Raw genomic sequence first — 20562 nt, 5'->3', positions numbered from 1 at the left:
TTAAGAATAAGACTGTGGGACAGGGCAGAGCATGCCATTTGCCCTGTCTTCTAAGCTGAGTACTGACCAGTTGAGTTCCCGCCCAAGTGCACAGTTGCACAGGAGAGGCTGTGAGTCTGGGAAGGATTCATGGTTTCCACTGTGGAGATCTGGTCAACATCTCAGGTTCATTCCAGCCTGAAGAACCTAGAAAAGATCATATTTGATTCCAGCCTTGGTCTTTGGTCCTTTTTGGATCTTTTCTGGGGTATTCTCAGTGTCTGTCTTGAGAAGCCTCAGGCCTTCTGAGCAGCCCTACTACTGTCACGTCTCTGAGCTTTTGGAAGGATACGGTCTGGGTCCAGGACCACACTGAATCAGTCCTGCTCTTCGGTTCTGATCTGGGGACTGTGTGTTGTCAGATGAAAAAAGAATGTTTTAACTCAGTGAAATTTTATTCCATGATGGTATAGATTTAATAATAACAAGTGATGTAAGTTTTTTGAAAATGTGCTTTGGGTTTCAGAAAAAGAATTTTCTTTCTCTGCTTCTCACCTACACATGAAGAAAAGTTCAGAACAGTGCTTGAAAGCATAAGTTCATACCATTAATCAGAAGCATTTCTTTTACCCAAAGTTTGTGACTGAAACTGACTAGTTGCTCTCAAGGCTTAAAAGTTAGGAGCACAGTTTTAGAAATGAAAAATTCTTTTTAATGTGTTCCTTTATTTTTGCTATACGTGTTAGGTACCAGATAGAGCTTGCTGTGCTGAACTGAATCAAATCGAAGCATGCTCAGTATAATAGCCCCTGGCTTGAGAACCAGACTTTAGTTCATTCGGAAACCATAAGAATCCTGGCCCAGTTTTAATGCATGAAAACTCTCCAAACCACCTTGGCTAGAACCTAGTGTTATAGAACCAGGCCATAAAACATGAGGGTGGGGGACTCCCCACAGTGCTGAGGATCTGCTGTTATTTCTCAGCAAATCAAATCCATGGTGAATACTGGTGTACAGACTGTGTGGTCTCGTTCAGGCTGCAGTATCAGCATGAATAGTGGAAGACCAAGTTCAGGGAAGAGAAGGAAACCACAAAGATTAAGCGAAGAGGAAAGGGTTACTTGGCCAGGCACAGCAGCTCATTTTATACATTCAGAGGTTGTTGCTTCTTTCTCTTCCTCTGCATACCTTCCCCACAAAAAAAGCTTACAGGGCGAATGAATGGAGGATGACGGGCTTAACTTGGAAAGAAAAAAAATTGCATAAAGTGATCATTTGTAGTGCCTGGGGGGACTTCTTAATGTTTATTGGGTGTGCACCTCAGCTTAACACATTTGACCAAAACATTTCCCTGGATTCCTTATCTTTTAATAATGCCGTATAATCCTAAAAACTATTTACTATGTCTGATCCATTTGTCTACTGCAGTTCTGTAAAAACAGGATGGGAAGGCTCAGACCTCATTTTCTTCCATTAAAAGCATATTTAAAATCCTTCTCTTTTTAGGTAACAGTATGACTAAATACATTGAGAAGCTAGAAGAGATCAAAAAAAGTGAGTAACACTATTTATGGTGTGGGGTAATGGAACCCTATAGTGGCTCTGTAAGTTGGTTTTTAACGATCCTAACCATACTCTACAGGTGACTTGCATACAAAGCTATGGGAGTCAGGTGAGCATGGCAGATGCCTTGAAGGATGTGGGAAACACTGTACCATCAGGTCAGCTGCTGAGGTTGTGGTCTTTGAGTCTGCGTTCTGCCTGCCTTAAATCCCATGGGAGATATTAATGTTGGACTATGAAATAATCTCTAGTTAAGCAGTGAGAACCCCAGCTTCTAGTTTCATTGTACTGCAGTCTTTATGATCTGTATTCAAGATACTTAATCTTTCCTATTTTCTTATTTTCTCTGTACCTGAGATAGGAGTAATAATATCTTATTTCATAGCATTCTTTTTAGTATAAATTCGACAGTATTCATGAAAGACTTAGAGGTGTGAGAAAGAGCTTATTCTTAAAGTGGTGTTATGCATTATAAATTCGTTGCAGTCAGCTTTCTTTTAATTAAAAATCATATTTCATGCACATCCTTTTAAAAAACTAATCTTCGCCAAAGATATGCTTCTAGTCACTGAGTGCACTGCGCTTGCACAAAATCATAATTTTTCAATCTGTGTCCAAAACAGATGTAAAATGTACACATCATGGCCAGCATCAGAGAAGCAGGGACATCTGTTTTCCAAGGTGGATTTGCTCATAGCTTCAGTAGGAGAGCCCCATGCTGCGGCAGTGTTGAGCTAAGGGCGGTGGAGAGGTACCCTGATTGGGAGCAGTTCAGGACCTGGCTCTGGTCAAATATACCTTCTGGGAAGAAAATACTACAAACCCAGAATTCACCAGAACTTTTGTTTTTACATAGCAGGACTTTTAATTTAAATGATAATGTTCCTGTTCCTTTTGAATTGCTGCAGTATTAGAAATCCCAGACAATAGACATAGACTCAGGAGCAGCTCCGTGCTGAATCTGTTATTTGCTACATTCAGCTATAAGGACTGATGTTATTGACATTTGTTTTTTAATGTGTAATGTCACAGTATCCTTTTTTTCTTACATATTTTATACTTTATACATTTATGCTGTATATTTAAAATGCTATGTATCTGCAAAATATTCCACTTTACATACATAAATATGTGGATATTAAATTTTTAAACTATGAAAAAAATCTTGTTTACTCACCTAAACTTTATTGTTGTCATCCTTAATTCATCCACTGTGAGCAAAATTCAACTGGCCTGCTTCTGTTCTGGTTTGTAGCCTTTTTCACCTCCTAAGCATAGGTAGCCGAGTGTAAACTCACCCATCCACACCAAAATTTGTCCCATATAAAAATTGTCCCATTCCACCCAGCTTGCTGAAACCCTGTTTAAAATATTCCTCATAAAAGCACAATGTGGTTTCTGTGATATATAAACTTTAAATGGAGCTTATCTCCCAAAAGAAATACCTGTGGGTTAGAGTCTTTGAAAATGCGCACTTCACCTTCCCTCTTTAGAAGCTGTGGGCTGCCATTTAGTAAGACAGGAGGTTCCTCTCACCTGGTTTCACACACTTTGTGCTGATTCTCCAGCTAGAATTACTTCAGATTCTGGTTTGGGATCTACATCTTGGAAAATATTTCCTTCTCTTTTCCCATCTTCTGTTGTAGGTGTTCTTTTGGGTCAGAAGGAGGAGAATGTTGCCTTGTTTTGTGACACCCTAAACCCATCCCTTTTCTCAGATTACCTTAGATGCCATGTCTTTCTGTGAAATCACAAACCTTGTCCTGTTACTTCCTTTGATTTGTCTTCCACTGTGAGCCCAACTTCCCTTTGCTAATAACGCATTTTAACAGAACCCTGAAAACGCAGAATTCCTTTGTGATCTGAATATTCTTTCAACTCTGCCTGGGGAAAATAGACACCCTGTGTCTATTGACCATTCACAAAGCCCATTCTTGGCTTCTGGTGGTTAGATGACACTGGTTGGGCCCGGAGTGAAGCACCCTAGATAGTTAGGTCTCTGTCCTTCCAGTAACTCGAGAGAGACACACTTAGACTCCAGACTTACCGGAGAAGCAAAACTTGATAACACATCTGAAACTAGGATTGTTTGTCTCCATTATAGAGTCTGGGAGAAGCTACAGTAGCAGAAGCTCCATTCTTAAAGCTCTGTTCGCCCTTGCAAGGACAGACTGACAGAGCTTTCCAAGTTATCCTTTTTATAAAATTTAAGACTTACTGTAAAACGTCTAGCTTAATCTTTTATCTGAGTAATAATGTCAGAAAGTCCTCATGATGGCTGTCCTTCTAAACCAGAACCAGGTATGTAGTGTTCAGGCTCAAATGTGCAGCGCAATTTCTAGTGCTTATGAGAGGATGCTGGAAGTGCTGGTCGTTAGAAAACAGCAGCGCCTGTGTCCTTATTTAAGGGGATTTCTATTTAAAGAGGGTTTTAATGTGTGTATTTTGTACATAGAACATGAAGAACTAGAGTAGTATTTCCAACTATGTTAACTATACCAAAAGAATAGCAATGGATAAATGCCACAGTGCAAACTACTTTGAAAGCTATTGACTATTTTCATTGGCTGACTTATTGCCATTTTGATTTACATAAATGACTTTGGGTGGGCAAGTTGGTGGCAACTGAAAGAAATACTGTAGTTGAGTTGCACTTTCTAAAGCTTCTGCTCAGCTTATTCGGGTCTGCATCCTGATGTGTTTTAGAAGCTACTTTGCATCTAGGTTTGCTACCTTGTTGTATCTAAAAGAAACTGTTTTAAGAATTTCCTGGAAGAAAATTTTTAGCCAAATTGCTATCTTAAGGACATTTTAGAACAGAGAAGCTTTAGTTCCTCCTCAGAAAGAGTCTTGAGGTACTTAAGAGAAGGCATGTTTTTAAGATAATATCATTTCCTGACTCTTGAGTCTCAAGGTGTTTGGTAAACCATGCTTACATTATCCTCCAAAGTAGCTATCTGGTCTGTGCTGGTTTTTTGGAAAATTGATGGGAATGATTAGTATAACCAAGTAAATAATATTAAGTACCTTTAATCTTTCCTTTGCCAGGATTCTTTGTTTATGAGACTAAAGTAATTATCCAGCTAACCTTCAGTAATTCTGAAATAATGAGGTAGTATTTAAGGAGTCAAGGATGCCAATATATAAACCTAGAAGAGGAGTGAAGAGTAGGGGTGGGCAGGAGTTCAATCCTGGAAACTCTTCAGAATTGGCAAGTCTTCTTCAGAAAAGTTTAGGGAGGCCAGCTTTTAACATGCCTCTGTGGGACAAATAATAAAGTGAGATTGGCTGTATTTCTTAAAACTGTTTAATATGTGAAGAATTATTAACACAAACAAATGCAAAAGTTTGAGTTATGTCTCAGAACTGTAAAGATAGCACTGAGTAAATATTGATGTTTTCAGTTGATTTCTCTTTTTTTTTCTAAGTTTGGTTTTAAAAAAATCCACAGTACAAGATTTATCATTGTAACCTCTTTCAGTGTACAGTTCAGTACTGTTAAGTATATTTACTTTGTTGCACAATAGATCTCCAGAACTTTTTCCTATTGCAAAACTGCATTAAGTTGATTTTTACTGAGGTAAAGTTGACGGAAAATTGATACAAGAGATTATCAGGACCGATCGTAAGTTTGTGCCCAGTAATGTGCTCCAGGAAAAAAGGGTCATCCTCTGTTTCTAGCATAGTTTGTAACCTCAGGACTAATTATTCTCTTTCTAGGACAGAGATAGAATAGTGGGGTGTAAATGTCTTACCAGCTTTTGACCTAGGGCACCTCAGCTTCTCTGGGTCTCTGTCCTCATTTGTAAAATTCAGGTATTTATCCCCTGCTTGTTCTGAAAAGGATTTAAAGGACTTACAAAAATGTGTGCAATACAGTGTGGTCAAAGTAGAGACAGCATGATAAGGATAATTGTAGACCAATAAAAATAAAGGGAAGAGGTAAAATCACTGGACCCAAAAAGATAGCTTAGATTTGCAGCAGGATGCTTCTCCTGGCCAGAGCAAAAATGATACAACACCTGCCACATTTAATTCTGAGGCTATCCTGAGGATCAAATGAAGTAATGCAAGGAAATACATGTAAATAACTGGAAAAATATACCATTTGGGGGTACATTTCTTGATGAAATTTCTTGATGACTAGAAAGAATTATTACCTCCAAGAAAGCAAAATAAACCTGGAAAAAATATTTGTCCCGTTCTGCTTTGCAGATTATAGATACAAAAAAGATGAGCTTTTCAAGAGACTAAAAGTAACAACTTTTGCCCAGCTGGTAAGTTTAATGATCTTCCATTGGAGTAAAGACTATCTAATTTGTGCTACTTTCTGTATTTCTAAATTCAACTCTGAGTAATGTTTGCAGAGGGTTTTCTTCTGCTTCTTTATATTTCACCTATGAGAGGGCTAATTGGTATGAAACTTTTTTCTTTGAAAAGAATTCTATACAGTAAAATATACATTCTACTTTTTAATCATCAAATTTGTAGTTTAAGTTTTACTTTTCCTTGTCAATTTATCTTAATAATGAGAATCTAGAATTCTGGGTTCTTTATTGCCTGGACATATTTCTCTGTGCAAAGCAGGTAATATCCCATCTATGACTGTACTCTTTTTCCAAGTCTTTCTGCCATGGGCTATTTTGTTACTTTAGGAAAGTTACTTTCTTCTTTCATTTGAAAATTATGGACAAAATGTCTCTCTGGCCCCCAAACAAGGGTTCCAGTGATGTGCAACTCAAGGTGGATGTTAGACTAGTGAGCTAAGTTGTAAAAAGTGATTTATTTATTTTTTAATTTGAATTCTACGTACCAGTTTTTAAATGTTTATTGGAGTGTAGTTGATTTATAATGTTGTGTTAGTTTCAGATGTACAGCACAGTGAATCAGTTATTATATATATATGTATTCTTTTTCAGATTCTTTTCTCATATAAGTTATTATGGAATATTGAGTTCCCTGTGCTATACAGTAGGTCCTTGTTAATTATCTATTTTATATGTAGTAGTATGTGTATATTAATCACAATCTCCTAATTTATCATTTCCTACAACAGAAAAGTACTTTAAAAACTGTGTGTTGGCTGTACAACATTGTAATCAATATATCCATAATTACATTTATTTCTTCGTTGCATGAATAATTTCTAATACAATGCTGTTATGCATTTTTTAAGAAGTAGCATGTTATATTGAAACTAGAATATACATGAAGGCATTTTTAAACTCTTATTTATGTTTCTTGTCCAAAATTATCCTTTTGGTCTTTTAAGTTTATTGTGTAATGTTTTAAACAAGTTTTTTCTTCTGGAATGAAGAAAATGTAATTACTGCCCTCAAAGTAAGAAGACCTGAGATTTAGTCTTCAACTGGGGACACTGACAGTTTCTTAAAACAGGAGATCTTTGATGTTTGATATTTCCTCACCTTCTGTTAAAAACAGAATTGTCTCTGTTTAAAGACAAACATACACACATCTACACATTCCATTCTGTTTTTTATCAGGTCATCCAGGTTGCATCCCTATCTGATCAAACACTGGAAGTGACAGCTGAGGAGATTCAAAGGCTAGAAGGTAATGAGAATTGAGGATTTGGGGAAAATAACAAATTGACCGTTTGACTGTGGAATCCTGTGCTGTTGTGTTCACAGGGACTTTGATGTATCTGTCTGTAATTAGATTGTGACTCTCTGAGAAATGCTATCTGGTGCTTTGCTGATTCTTATTTCTTTAAAAAGAAAAGCTGAGAAAAAAATAAAAGAAAAAGAAAAGCTGTCTGGTTTAGTAGTTGTAACATTTTTAGTCTTAAATGTTTTAAATGTACTAATTAATTTTTTAAACAAATATTTTTACTGCTCTCTGTATATGTACAGGCCATAGAGTTAGGTGCTGTGAGATTACCAAGATGAAAAAGACACAGCTCTGCTTACTTGGAGTCGTATGAATTTCTGTCATATGAGTAACCTTGTCTTTCTGTTATTATTTTCCTCCCCAACACATGTGTGTCCGTCCCCATACATGTGTGCACGTGCACACTGTGGCCTTCAGGGTGTGGAGTCTCAACAGGTGCAAGCTAAGGGTGAGACTGAGCCTGAGCAAAGGCACGGAGAAGTCCAAGCGTGTTTGGGGAATCACATAACCCAGTCTGGCTGGGGTCTGAATGAAGGCTATGAGATAAGGCTAGAAAGACAGATAGGCACCAGATCTCCTTTCTTAAATACCAGGTTGAAAAGAAAGTCTCTTAGGTGTACTATCATGAAAAGAATCCACAGAGCAAAGGTCTTTATTCATCCTGAAGCCCTCAGCTGTCAGTGTGCGGCTGCTTGTTGAAGGGGATGTGTTTTGTTAAGGTTGATGTAGGCCAGGAATTTGACTTCTGATTTCAAGACAAGTTTCTCAGGAAGTCTGAACACCGGGTTTGTACAACTCAACTGTCATTTCCCTGGGCTTGTTTTTGTTAGGGAGGATAAAGAGAATCTGGAAAAGACAGGAATTTACCTTTTGATGGATGCCTCTCACACTGCAGAGAAATAAGGGCTCTTTGTAATAGAGATAATTGAGTGTCCTCATATGAGTACTCCCAATTTTAACCTGGTTATTATAAAGTACCTGGATTTTGTCCTTTAATTCATTGTCGAGATTGCAACACCAGGACATATGGGCACATGCAATTTTCTCTTCTGAGATAAATTTGCAGAGCAAAATAGGCTCTTGTAAAGTAGGACACCATAATGTGTGAGTAATATTAGTCTTTTTAGTGCTCTATACAGAATAACAACTCACTCAGGAATGCCTGTAGAGCAGACTGTATCTGTATACACATTGGCTGTTTTTGAAGGAACAAAAAAACTCCTTTTATAATATTTATTTTTTCCCTGCTTTAAAATAGATTTCTAGAAAATCAGAAACCTGTTTTAAAAAATATATAAAGAAGAAAATTAAAATAACTAATAAACCCTATTAACATTTTGGTCTATTTTCCCCATCCAAATCCATACTCTTCGTATATAGTTTTGTATTATGCTGTTTTCATTGAACATTTTATCATGAAAACTTTGCTATCTCATTAAATAGATTTCGAAAGCTCAATAGTAAAGGCTGTGTTGTCATATAATGTCTAGCCTTTAGATATGCCATTATTTATTTAATTATTCTCCTATTGTTGGCCATTAATGTTTTTCTGATTTTTCATTTTTATGAGAGAATGTTGTAATGTAAATACATAAATTTTTGTATGGTTCTTACTTATTTCCTGAAGATAAACTGCTGCAGATGGTCAAGGGTGGAACCATTTTTAAGATGCTCAGTGCCGATTCCACATTATCTCCAGAAAGGTTCTACTTGTTTGTATTCCCACCAAACAAATAAGAAGACCCATTTCTCCCCATCCTAGCCAGTGCTGAATTGTTCTCACTTTTGTAAATGTTTCCCAGTTTGATGGATGAAAAATGGTATATAATAGTTTTATTTTTAATTTATCTGAAAATGAGATTGAGTCTTGCATACATGTCTGTGTTTGTTGGTCATAGATATTTCTTCTTTTGAGGACATGCCCTTTCTTGCTTCTTTCTAATGGTATGTTCATCTTTTACTTACTGATTTGTAAAATCTTTAAGTAATTATGATCTCTTTATTCATTGGAAACCAATATAGCCTTGAAAATAAACGAGAAAAATCTTTACTTGATGTTATTAAGTTAAAAAAAAAAAGGTAAACAACAAACCATATTGTAGAGCAGTACGAATAGCGTCTTTCTGGATGTGTAAGAACGGGAGAAATAAATATGTATAAAATATGTAGTTTTTTCATTTTTGGAAGGAGACATATATTTGAAGGTAGTCCCCTTGGGGGAAGGGGCCTGACTGGCCTGCAGTTACGGAGTGCAAAGAAGGCTTCCTTTCCGTGTTAAGTTTTATCTTGATTGCATTTTTACTTTGTGCATACAATCTTCTTCCTACTAAAGAACTAGTTTTAAAATATTAATGAACTAAGCATATTAACCTTTTCTCACTTACATATGTCATGGATTTTTTTTCTAATTTGTGATTTTTAATTTTCTTTGTGGTGACTTTTGACATATTTGAGGTTTGCATTTTTTCATGATTAAATCTATTAGCCTGTTGTATTTTCATTTTAGTGCTTTAGAGTCATAAAATCCAAAATAAGAAGAGGTTATCTAAGTTTCCTTTTTTTAAATAGTTGACAGATTGTCCCAGCACTATTTATTTAACAGTTCTCCCTTTGCCTACTGGTTTTTGTACCTTTACCATACATTAGATTTATATATATATATATGTATATATATATATATTTATTTATATATATCTATATCTCCTAGGATTTGTTTCCGTGTTCTTTGTAATTTTCCATTGTTCTACTGCATTGTTTTGACCCTTTACCTTTACAATATATGTGACTACTTGAAAAGGCAGGTTCTCCAAATTACATATACATATATCCTTTTTCTTCTCATCTTTAAAATCCTTTTAAGCTTTTTAAAAAAAAAAAGTCCATTGGGATTTGTTTTAAGGCTGAAAATTAAATTAGGAAAGGATTAACATCATTTCACTTTAATCATTAAGTCAGGAATATGCACAATATGTCACTCTCTCTTCATCCAGGTCTTCTTTAATGTCCCTAAGTAAAATTTTTATAAGACCTATAAAGTACTTACCAGTTTTTATAGGGCCTTCACATTCTTTAATAGGTTAATTTTCTAGGAGAGTATATTTTGTAACTATAGCTGTTATCGTGAATGAGATGTTCTTCATGTTATTTTCTAATTGGTATGTAGAAAAAATATTTTGATTGTCAGTATTTAATTTATTTATTTTATAAATAGCTTATTTTTTAATTAACCTTAAAATCTAGATTAATTTTAAAATCTAACATATTTATGAATATTTTCCTTATTCTCATAGGATTCTCTTAAAGTCTCTAGGTATATTATGTCATATGCAAATTAAAATTTGATATTCTCTTTAATAACTACACTTCTTATTTCTATTTATTCTCTCATTATATTGGTTAGAACAGCAAATTCTCAAACCTTTTCATATTAATCTTCCTCTACACTTAATTTTTGAGGACCTCAAAGAGTTTTGGTTTTTGTGAATTATATCTATTAATACTTGGGGTATTAAAATTTTAAATAGAATTTTAAGAATATTTATTTGCTATTTACCTTAAAAATAATACTACTAAACCCATTGCAAACATAAATAACATATTTTTATGCAAAATAGCTGTGTTACCAAAACAAAAATATATATGGAGCATAACATTGTTTCACACTTTTTGTAAGTCTTGTTAATGTCTGATTTAACAGAAGACAGCAAATATCTCATACCTTCTGCATTCAGTCTGTTGCAATATGCTCTTTGGGCTGAAGTAACCTGAAGAAAATCTGGCCTCACCCAGATCTGTAACTGAAAAAAGGAAGAACATTTTAATAGTCCTTTCATATAATATATATATTTTTCTTTGACACTACATCAAAACTTGATAGCTGGTACCTTCTTAAAGGTTGGTTGTAGTGTGGAATCTGAAACCATATCAATGAACTTTTCATACCCTGTTACATTGAACCCATTGGTCTGTTTTGAACTCTGAATGTATTTTTTACTCATACATAATTTTATAACATCATTCATTGGTCATTTGGAAAGTACTGATGAGGGCTTCCCTGATAGCTCAGTTGGTAAAGAATTCGCCTGCAATGCAGGAGACCCAGGTTAGATTCTTGGGTCAGGAAGATCCCCTGGAGAAGGGATAGGCTACCCACTCCAGTATTCTTGGGCTTCCTTTGTGGCTCAGCTGGTAAAGAATCCGCCTGCAGTGCAGGAGACCTGGGTTCAATCTGTGGGTTGGGAAGACCCTGGAGAAGGGAAAGGCTACCCACTCCAGTATTATTTTTTTTTTCATCTATTTTTATTAGTTGGAGGCTAATTACTTTACAGTATTGTAGTGGTTTTTGTCATACATTGACATGAATCAGCCATGGATTTACATGTATTCCCCATCCTGATCCCCCCTCCCACCTCCCGCACTACCCGATCCCTCTGGGTCTTCCCAGTGCACCAGTATTCTGACCTGGAGAATTCCCTGGACTGTATGGTCCATGGGGTCGCAAAGAGTTGGACACGACTGAGCGACTTTAATTTTCACTAGTTTCACTGAGTTAAGAGTTATCTTCCAAATGTTGACAAATTTTGTTATACAATATCAATAAGTCACATTTATTAACCTCAACACCCATCTTATCAGAAAAGTCATTAAGATGGTAAAGAAGTCAAGCTCTTGGTGGCAAATAGCTTCCAAAATTCTATTCTTGTTTAAAGTTTAATCATTGCAACAAATACCATTGGTTGTTTTCCTTGAAATGAGAAATTCACTTAGATCATCTTTTAGAAAATATCTGCCAAATGCACAACTCTAAATAACTATAGTTTTCATGTCAGTTTTTCTTCCACATAAAAGTGGAGTTCAAGGCAAAAGTAGCACAAATCCCATACATACTTCCCCTTGAAACACCAATGGGATGTTGGTGTGTAGCAAATTTGTTGTGTGTGAATTCCCCCATTTCATCACACAGAATATTTTAAAGGTGTGTTGTTTAAGGAGGACATTTAATAAAAATTATGATTACTACTTTATCAGGGACTTTTTAGAAAATGTTACTGCCATGTTTACCCTCAGTGCAAATATCAGCATGGTAAAAAAGACAAATAACATCATAGTATTATGAAAATAGTTTTCACCTTTCAGATCCCCTGAAAAAGGGTCTTGGGGACTCCTGGGGTCCACAGGCTACAGTTTGAGAATCTGTATGTTAGAACTTAGAGAACAATTTAATAATGATTGTATGAGTTCCTTTTTCCACCTACTTTCAGTGGAACTACCTAACAAGTAAATAAAAATTCTGAGGTTAAATTTATTTATTTATTCATTTGCAAATTTTAGACAATGATTCTGCAACTTCAGAGCCTGATGCCGAAATCACTGCCAAGACCAACGGGAATGGGAGCCCTGGGGAGCAGTCGCCAAGCCCCGTCCAGTTCATAAACAGTGAGGGAGCCGGGGACTTTAGCCGCTCGACTCTTCAGAGGTGCTCTTATCAGATTCATGTTTTCACTGCATTTTACCTTCATTAATCTACATACCATGTCAATGATTTAATTACCTTAGAAACAGGTTGGCGTCATGAAATCCCACATTTTCATCCCAGCCATTTGATTTTCTCTCTATATAAATGCCACCTCCTGAATCTTTTCACAGCATTCTTAGTTAATGCAAGCATCTATTGATAGGAGAGCATTAATTTTCACTCCTCAACCCCTTTCTTCTGAGCTTTCCTATATGCAAGTTTGCTATTAGGACTCAGTTTTACAACCACGCTGTCTTTTGACTCAGAGAGTATGATTTCCCCCCCTCTCCTTTTCTGTCTGCTGCAGCTTATAATTACCCTGTCTAGAATCAGAAGAAAAATAGAGTGCCACATATAGTGCTCTGATATTAAATAGGTGCAAAGGAGAGTGAAAGCAGCCTTGATGTCAACTCTCAAATGCACATGGCAGTTTCACGATGCAGTACTTCCTCACCTATATTCACTGTTGGTTATAAGATGGTACTAATTTTCTGCATATATGCATCCCTTCTACTGGTAAAACAGTTCTACCAGACAGGCTAGTTCTACTGGAGACAGTATTGCTATTGTCAATTGCACTACTATTATTTTCATAACTACTTCTGTGCATGGACTCTAAAATTGCATTCAAAACAAGACAGACAAACAAGGCTTCCATGAGGATGTAGTTTCACATGACATAGAGTTTTTTCTTCTTTGGTTCAACAAAATATGCACTATATGGCATATAGTTGTAGTTTTTCATTGGATTTAAAGGCAGAATTTGACTTGCTGTGATGGGAGAGGAACTATTGCTACATACTAACTAACCTGTGGTTTGGCATGTGTGTCTTCATATTATCAGAAAAGTGATCATCTTCTTATCCCAATGCAGATATTTCACTGCTTGCCATTTTGATCATAACACATTTTTTCTCCAATTCATGTTTATGCCATATTTTGCCTATATTAACATGGCAAGCAATTTTGGTAATTATATGACTTCAGAAATGGGTCAGAAACAGCTTCCTCATTTTAATCATAGTTTTTCCACCGTCTTATCACATGCCACAAAATCTAAAAGCCTCTTCAACCTCAACTTCGTAACCTATAAAAATTTAAGTGACTACAGATAACTATTGAAGACATTGAGGATAAGACATACTGGATAAGTCATGGTATATGAAATATATTAAAATACCATTGTTACTTTATGTTACACATAATATACATAGAAATGTCTTCAGTTTTCCTGTCCTGTCAACCTTATTCTTTCCTTTTGCTCTGCTTTCTTACACTCATCAAAATTCCGTTGGATTAACTGTTCGCCTCTTTCTTTCTCTGAATGCTGCCCTTGTTGCTGGAGGCAGCATGTGCCCTACAGTTTCTACCCCCTCTGCCATGCTAATGACCTAACATGCACTCTCTGAAGGTGAGTATGGACAGTGGATCCCTTCCTTGGTGTCCAGGGTGATAGAATAAGAATCCATCCATAGGACCTTGCATTCAGAGACAGAACTGAGACACCATATCCATTTTCCTTTTTCTTTGAGGTGTTTTTTGAAAAGACATTGAGCACTCTTGTCGCCATTGTGAAAAAAACGCATTTGACCTTTAAGCCACCCACCCCTGACTAGTGTCTGCCGGCCTACTTTTTCACTTGCAGCGTCATCAGTGGTGTTGGGGAACTGGATCTAGACAAAGGGCTTGTGAAGAAAACAGAGCCCAATACCAAAGACAAACCTTATCCCGACTGCCCTTTCCTGCTGCTAGATGTGCGAGATAGAGACTCTTACCAGCAGTGCCACATTGTTGGAGGTAAGAGAGAAAGGCTTTTCAGTGTCTCACTCCCAAGAACAGAGCCCAGACCTGAGCCCGGGCAGGCTCGACCCCCACCCGTGGTCAGCATAGTGCTAGCCAGATGGGTTCCGGGAACCTGTGAGTTGGCTCCACTGCATGTTCTGAGAGAGGCTGGGGACATTCTCAGAGGGATCAGGGGCCCAGGGCTAAATGTCAGAAACAGTGAAGCAGTGCTTCCTGTTGTTCATTGAGTCCTGTTCTCTTCTCTTTCACAGAAGTATTTAGGTTTATCACTAGTGAGTTTGAAAATATGTTTCTTTTAACTCTTAGATGTTAAAGCAGCTAGGGATTGGGGCCTAGTTGTACTGTGAACTACAAACTTCCTAAGCTTTTTCTTCTCTTTGCAGCTTACAGTTACCCAATTGCAACTCTGTCTAGAACAATGAACCCTTACTCAAATGATATTCTTGAGTATGTATCCTTTGTTGCACTTTAAGGAGTTGGGTGGTATAAGGATTGTAAGAATCAAATTTACCAATATTAATTAGCTAACTTAGCATATTTTAGAATTTGGATCCTTAGCTGTTGCTGAGGCTGCTTTCTAGTCCGTCCTGCAGTTGGACAAGAAACATTAGATTAACAGTTAGGATCTATTGACAGTTAGTCCTTCGACATTTTTTTCCCCAGAAAGATTTTTTTTCCCATTTTCCCCAAGTAAAATGTAAGGAGTGAATTTTTTCCTTCTACTTTAATTTTTTTCTTCTTAAAATTTTAATTTGCTCATAAGAATAGTACAAATAGAAAATTTAAATACTGAAAAATATAAAAAAGAAAATTGAGATCCCCGATAACCACACAACTGAACAACAAACTCTTACGGTATCTTTTGTGTATTTTATTCCAGGCGGTCTTCTATGTAGTGACTTTAACAAAGTGAAAGTCATATATATAATTTAGTGTGTTGCTTCCCCCACTTCCTATTACAGTAAATTTCCCCACACTAATACAAGCTCTTTATAAACTCTGTTTTTGATGCAGTAAAATATCTCATCTTTAGATTTACTGTAGTTTACTAAATCATTCCTCTCTGGAGCACTGGACTTTTAGGTGGTTCCCACTTTCTTACTGTTCTAAGTAAGGCTGCCGTGGATACATTGGGCACAAAAGTTTTTATGTTTCCTCAACTATAAATGGAGGTTATAATTGCTCTCCGGGATTGTATAGATGAAAGGGCCAAAGAGTATACAGTATATAACTAGTGCCATCTTGGAGATATATATATATATATATATATATTGTGTATATATATATATATATATATATACATATATATATATATACATATATATACAATAAAAGGATACCAGCTTGTGTTGGTTTTCAGCACAGGAAAAAAAATTCAGGATGCCCTGAAGAGGGGTCGTCCTGTGCTCCCTGAACTCAAGATAGGCAAACCTTGACTGCTTTCCTTCCCTGGGCATTTCTGTATAGTCTAGGAGCATTAGCTCAGTGTGGTCAAACCTTAACTCATCTGACTCCTAGAAAAACGCCCATGGCAAGATCATCATCCTGTACGATGACGATGAGAGGCTGGCCAGCCAGGCGGCCACCACCATGTGCGAGCGGGGGTTTGAGAACCTCTTCATGCTTTCCGGAGGTGAGGGGCTATGTTCTGCTTTGGACTTAAAAGGCGAATACTTGGACTTACACTCCAACTTCACTCCTAGAGTTTCCCCCTCCCCTCCCCTGCAGAGCTCAGAATTCAGTGTTCTGGAAAGAGAAAAAACCATGCTGGCGGAAGGGAGGCAGGATATGTGAAACTTCCCTTAGCTCAATCAGCACATGTTTCTAATTCCTGAAAGAATGATGTTGCTTTATGGCTCTGTAAGCAAGCCTCAGTGCTGAAGACTTGAGCAAAGCAATTTCTGGTGGAATTCTCAGAAATCCCACATAACAACGGACATTTTCTGGGGTAATTTACTTAATGGTGAAGCAATTAAGAAAGATTTCCCGTCCTTGTGTTGAGGAGACACGTGGGCTGCTTTCCAGGTTTGCCTTGGCCTCACTGTGCTAACACTGCTTTTTCTGATGATCTTCCATACCTAGGTCTAAAAGTCTTAGCTCAGAAATTCCCAGAAGGACTGATTACAGGTTCCCTGCCAGCGTCTTGCCAGCAGGCCCTTCCTCCTGGTTCTGCTCGGAAACGATCCAGCCCCAAAGTGCTGCCCCTACCAGCTGAGAATAAATGGAGATTTACCCCAGAAGACCTAAAGAAAATAGAATATTACCTGGAAGAGGACCAGGGTCCTGCAGACAATCCTAGTAAGATATTTTGACCTTTGGAAATAATGTTTCTGTAGAACTTGAGATTTACAGCTTTGAACACCAACCTCATCATATGAGAAGCTTGATCTCTTATATTCAGATTCTTAAAATATTTGCAGCAGGGAGGGAAGTATGCAGGTGCTGTGTGAGGAGAGGGGAAATGAGTGAGTGGAGGTGCTCCCAGATGATGGCAAGAATTAGGCATTGCACACAGACAACCAAAATAGGAGAAGTTTTCAGTCAAATAAAGTGGGTGTCTCGGGCGGAGTTGAGAGGCTAAGCTAAAGCATTCAGAATCCTTCTTGGAATACAAAGTATTCCATCTTTCCCCTCATTATTACCATTGTTTTTGTTGTTTAGTCGCTAAGTCATGTCTGACTCTCTTGCCACCCCAGGGACTGTAGCCTGTCAGGCTCCTCTGTCCATGGGATTTTCCAAGCAAGAATACTGGAGTGGGTTGCCATTCCCTTCTCCAAGAAGGTCTTCCCAACCCAGGGATTGAACCCGTGTCTCCTGCATTGGCCAGCGGATTCTTTACCACTGAGCCACCAGGGAAGCCCTCAATTCCTTCTTGGAAAACTTTGCTTCCTTCTGCTGCTTCTTCTTACACTTCCAGCCTTTCCTTTGGCACAGTGCTTTCTCTTTCTCCTCTAAATGTTGCTGTTCCCTTCTCTATGAGAAGAAATGACAAATAGGCGAGGTTGGTTGGGATAATAGAGAGGAAGGAAAGAAGAGCAATCTGGGTTTCCTTTCATCCCTACCCTCTTCCCTACCTTCTAATTGATCTCAAGGCTCAAGAGTAGGTTTTAACCTAAAGTAGATGCTGAATAGAACTTCATTAGCTTAAAAGTGGTTTGTAGCATAAGACTTCATTAGTTTAAAAGTATACTTGGCAGATTGTCTCTGCAATCATTTTTGCATTTCTGCTCCCTGCTTTCTTGCTTCCTCCAGGCCGGCTGAGCCAAGCTAACGCTTCTGGAAGAGATGCCAAGGTTCCAGGTACCCGCAGTGGTCAGAACCTCCCCGCGGGGGGCCCTGCCAGCCACCAGAATCCCCGCTCACTGGGCAGTGGCCACCTGCAAGGCAAACCCTGGAAGTAAAAGACTTTGTCTGCCTTAGTCAAATAAATGTTTTCTCTCCTTTTGGAACCCCAAGCAGTTCCCAAGGTGGTCATTTCAGAAACTGCTGCAAAGACCTAAGCTTGTGTATCAGGCCCTCTTCCTATCTCCAACTGCTTTCCCACATCCAGCTTGGGAAGGATTTTTACAAAAACCAGAGGCATGACAGGCTCTAGTGTCCTCCCTATTGTTTACAGAATATTTAAGTCTCTGAAACTGAGTAGGAAAAAAGTCTTAATTTTTTTAGGCTTTCATTTTTTAAAAAATAAGGTCGAGTTTGTTTTGGTCTGTATCCTGCATTGTTTTGTAACTACTTCAGGCACATCTGTGTGTCCTTCCCAGCCAGTTCTTTTTCACTTAGTGTTCTTGGTTTCACAAAGGTTCTCTAGGTAGGCTTTGTGGCCTGAGAAGCTGCCCCTGGGGGTGCGGATGATTCATAGCTCTCAGCCGCCACCAGGGTCCCCATCAGGTGTGGACCTGCTGGCTCAGGAGCTTTTTGCCCAGCACCCACCCGAGGCAGGTTCTGCCTTGAGTTTGGAAGCCGATACCTGTGAGCATTACTCAGTTAAGATTTAGTAGCCGCTGTCACGTGTGTGCAAAGCTCCCCCTCACAAGATGTTCTCCTAGGGCCAGCACAGGTGATGATGTGTGCCCAGCCACCCTCATGGGAAAGCCCTATCCACTGTACAGGGCTGGGTTGAGAGTCATTCATTGAAGCCCCCTGGAGTCGTCCCTCATTTGTGGTTGGTTTATTAGTTGTAAATTTCCATTATCCAGCTCAGGCATATCCATATTAGATGGGTAGAAATTATGGCCAGTTGAAAACACTGGCTGTGGTTGGGTCACTACCAGCCCACAAGGTGAGGACGACTCCACAGTCCTTTGTCAAAGCTGACAACCCCTTAAATCCTTGCTTAAAAATACAGTATTAGTCTAATTGAGTAATTAGTGCAATTTCCTGCTTACTTTTCATTCTCATGACTGAGCTGTGATTAGGAGGTTGTGATTATAGATTCTTGTTTGGCCAGAATTTTGAATCGGCATTAATTGAATTGCTAGATGACTGACATTCATTCCATTTAATTGGGGGAACAAAAGACCTCAGGTAAGGATGAGGAGCTCTGAAATCATCAGGAAAAGGAAAAAGAGGCTTGTTAATTTTTACAGCCTGTGATCTGTAGTTGTGATAAGGGACTGAGGAATAAATTGTGCTCTTTGTCATGGCAACCAGCCTCTGAAAAGCCAGCTGAAAATTGCCTATCCTTAGGTGGTTATTGCTGCTGGGTAAGATTTGTCTTAACAGGACTATTTTTCTCACCACCAAAAAAAAAAAAAAGGTATCACAGTATTTCCAGCATGGGAAGCTGTATTTGTAGGAAAAATAAAGGTAATAAATATCTTATAGAGACATATGGAAAAATAACTTTCAGATTCAGCCCAGTTCTATTTTAGTGTGTTTATTCTTCTCTACTTGATTTCCAAAGTGCAACATTTTCCGATGCTTTAGAAATCAAACAAACCAGGGACATTGTTCAGATGTCAAGCCGTGCCCAATTTTCCATAAGATTCAAGAATCTTGTATAAAATTCAGCCAACGTACACAAAGCTTTAATGAGGAGCCTGTCATGTTTCCCCATAAATTTATTGCCTGAGAACTAAGTTCAGCCTTTTGCTAATGCCAAAATGCTCTGGCTTTTTATTTTCTTTACAGCATAGATTTTTTTAAATGCAAATTTTTCCACATTCAACTTTCCCCTAGCATAGACAAGATTTTCAGCCATTTTGGACACATATACATTTTTAAGAAAAAAAATTTTTTTTCTCTGTGACAGAGTTCTGTTTATTCCATTTTCAAGTTGACCAGTCAGGAGTCTAGATTTCCCCCACTGGATTCAGTTTTACAAGTAAGTGGTAGCCCCTTTTGTTTCTATTCTGCATTCCCATCACCACACAACACTGGAGTGTTTGAAATGACTATGTATGTGTGCACAGTCAGTGTAGCCAAACCTATTAGAATTGCTGTGCATTTAGTTGAGAGATCTGGCAGGTTGACTATATTGATGTGTGTTTCTCCGTAGTGCTTTGCCTGTTGGTAAGGGTTTTAAATAACTACTCCTCAAAGACCTGTTCTCATTCTGTACTTTGTGTGTTAAATGTCACTCGCAGACAGTTTTTACATGCTCACGGTATTGCTCTGAATGTTCTACATTACTAGTTTCTTCATTAGATTAACTGACATGTATTATTTAAGTGATCTGTGATACTTTGTGCAATTATGAATGTTGACAATTAAAGTACATAGTTCTTAATTTGTTGTTTGCTATTAATATGCCGAAGTCTGCCAACTTCTCACTCCCTCTCTGTTGAGATAATCTGTGGGGAGTCACATGAGACTGGGGTGATGGGAAAGTGTACTTCTTTATGCTGTATCTCCCAGGAACGCATGTTTTCTTTGTATAAATGAATCAGGAAATCATTCCAGTTAGGGCAGGAGACCTCAGCTCTCTAGTCAGAAGGTCTGGGTTTCTCTCCATGCCCAGCAGGGACTGATGGCCACCTTAAACACAATACCATGGGACTCTCATCAGTGTTGCAGAGGCTGACGAGCTGCTCTTGCCTGGGAACTTAGGACCCCCTAGATGGACAATGCTT

At 38.0% G+C, this 20562-nt stretch overlaps 1 protein-coding gene across 3 annotated transcripts in view; it reads left to right on the top strand.

The window, feature by feature from the left end:
- CEP41 (centrosomal protein 41) overlaps positions 1-20219 on the top strand; it is a 50116-nt gene extending 29897 nt beyond the window's left edge. For 2 of the 3 annotated variants that reach the window (XM_043872569.1, XM_043872571.1), the window contains 9 exons: positions 1486-1533; positions 5758-5819; positions 7047-7116; positions 12505-12649; positions 14334-14485; positions 14875-14942; positions 16010-16124; positions 16574-16789; positions 17744-20219. In XM_043872569.1, the coding sequence (XP_043728504.1) occupies positions 1486-1533; positions 5758-5819; positions 7047-7116; positions 12505-12649; positions 14334-14485; positions 14875-14942; positions 16010-16124; positions 16574-16789; positions 17744-17892 (1025 nt within the window). In that variant the 3' untranslated portion in view covers positions 17893-20219. Of the gene's footprint in view, positions 1-9; positions 70-1485; positions 1534-5757; positions 5820-7046; positions 7117-12504; positions 12650-14333; positions 14486-14874; positions 14943-16009; positions 16125-16573; positions 16790-17743 lie in introns of those variants that run through there. The other variant, XM_043872570.1, reaches the window with a different exon arrangement.
- Positions 20220-20562: the final 343 nt, after the last annotated feature.

Source organism: Cervus elaphus, chromosome 18 (genome assembly GCF_910594005.1).
Source record: "Cervus elaphus chromosome 18, mCerEla1.1, whole genome shotgun sequence".
Lineage (NCBI taxonomy): Eukaryota > Metazoa > Chordata > Mammalia > Artiodactyla > Cervidae > Cervus > Cervus elaphus.
Note: the sequence above shows the minus strand (reverse complement) of the source record. Positions and strands in the feature narration are given on the sequence as shown.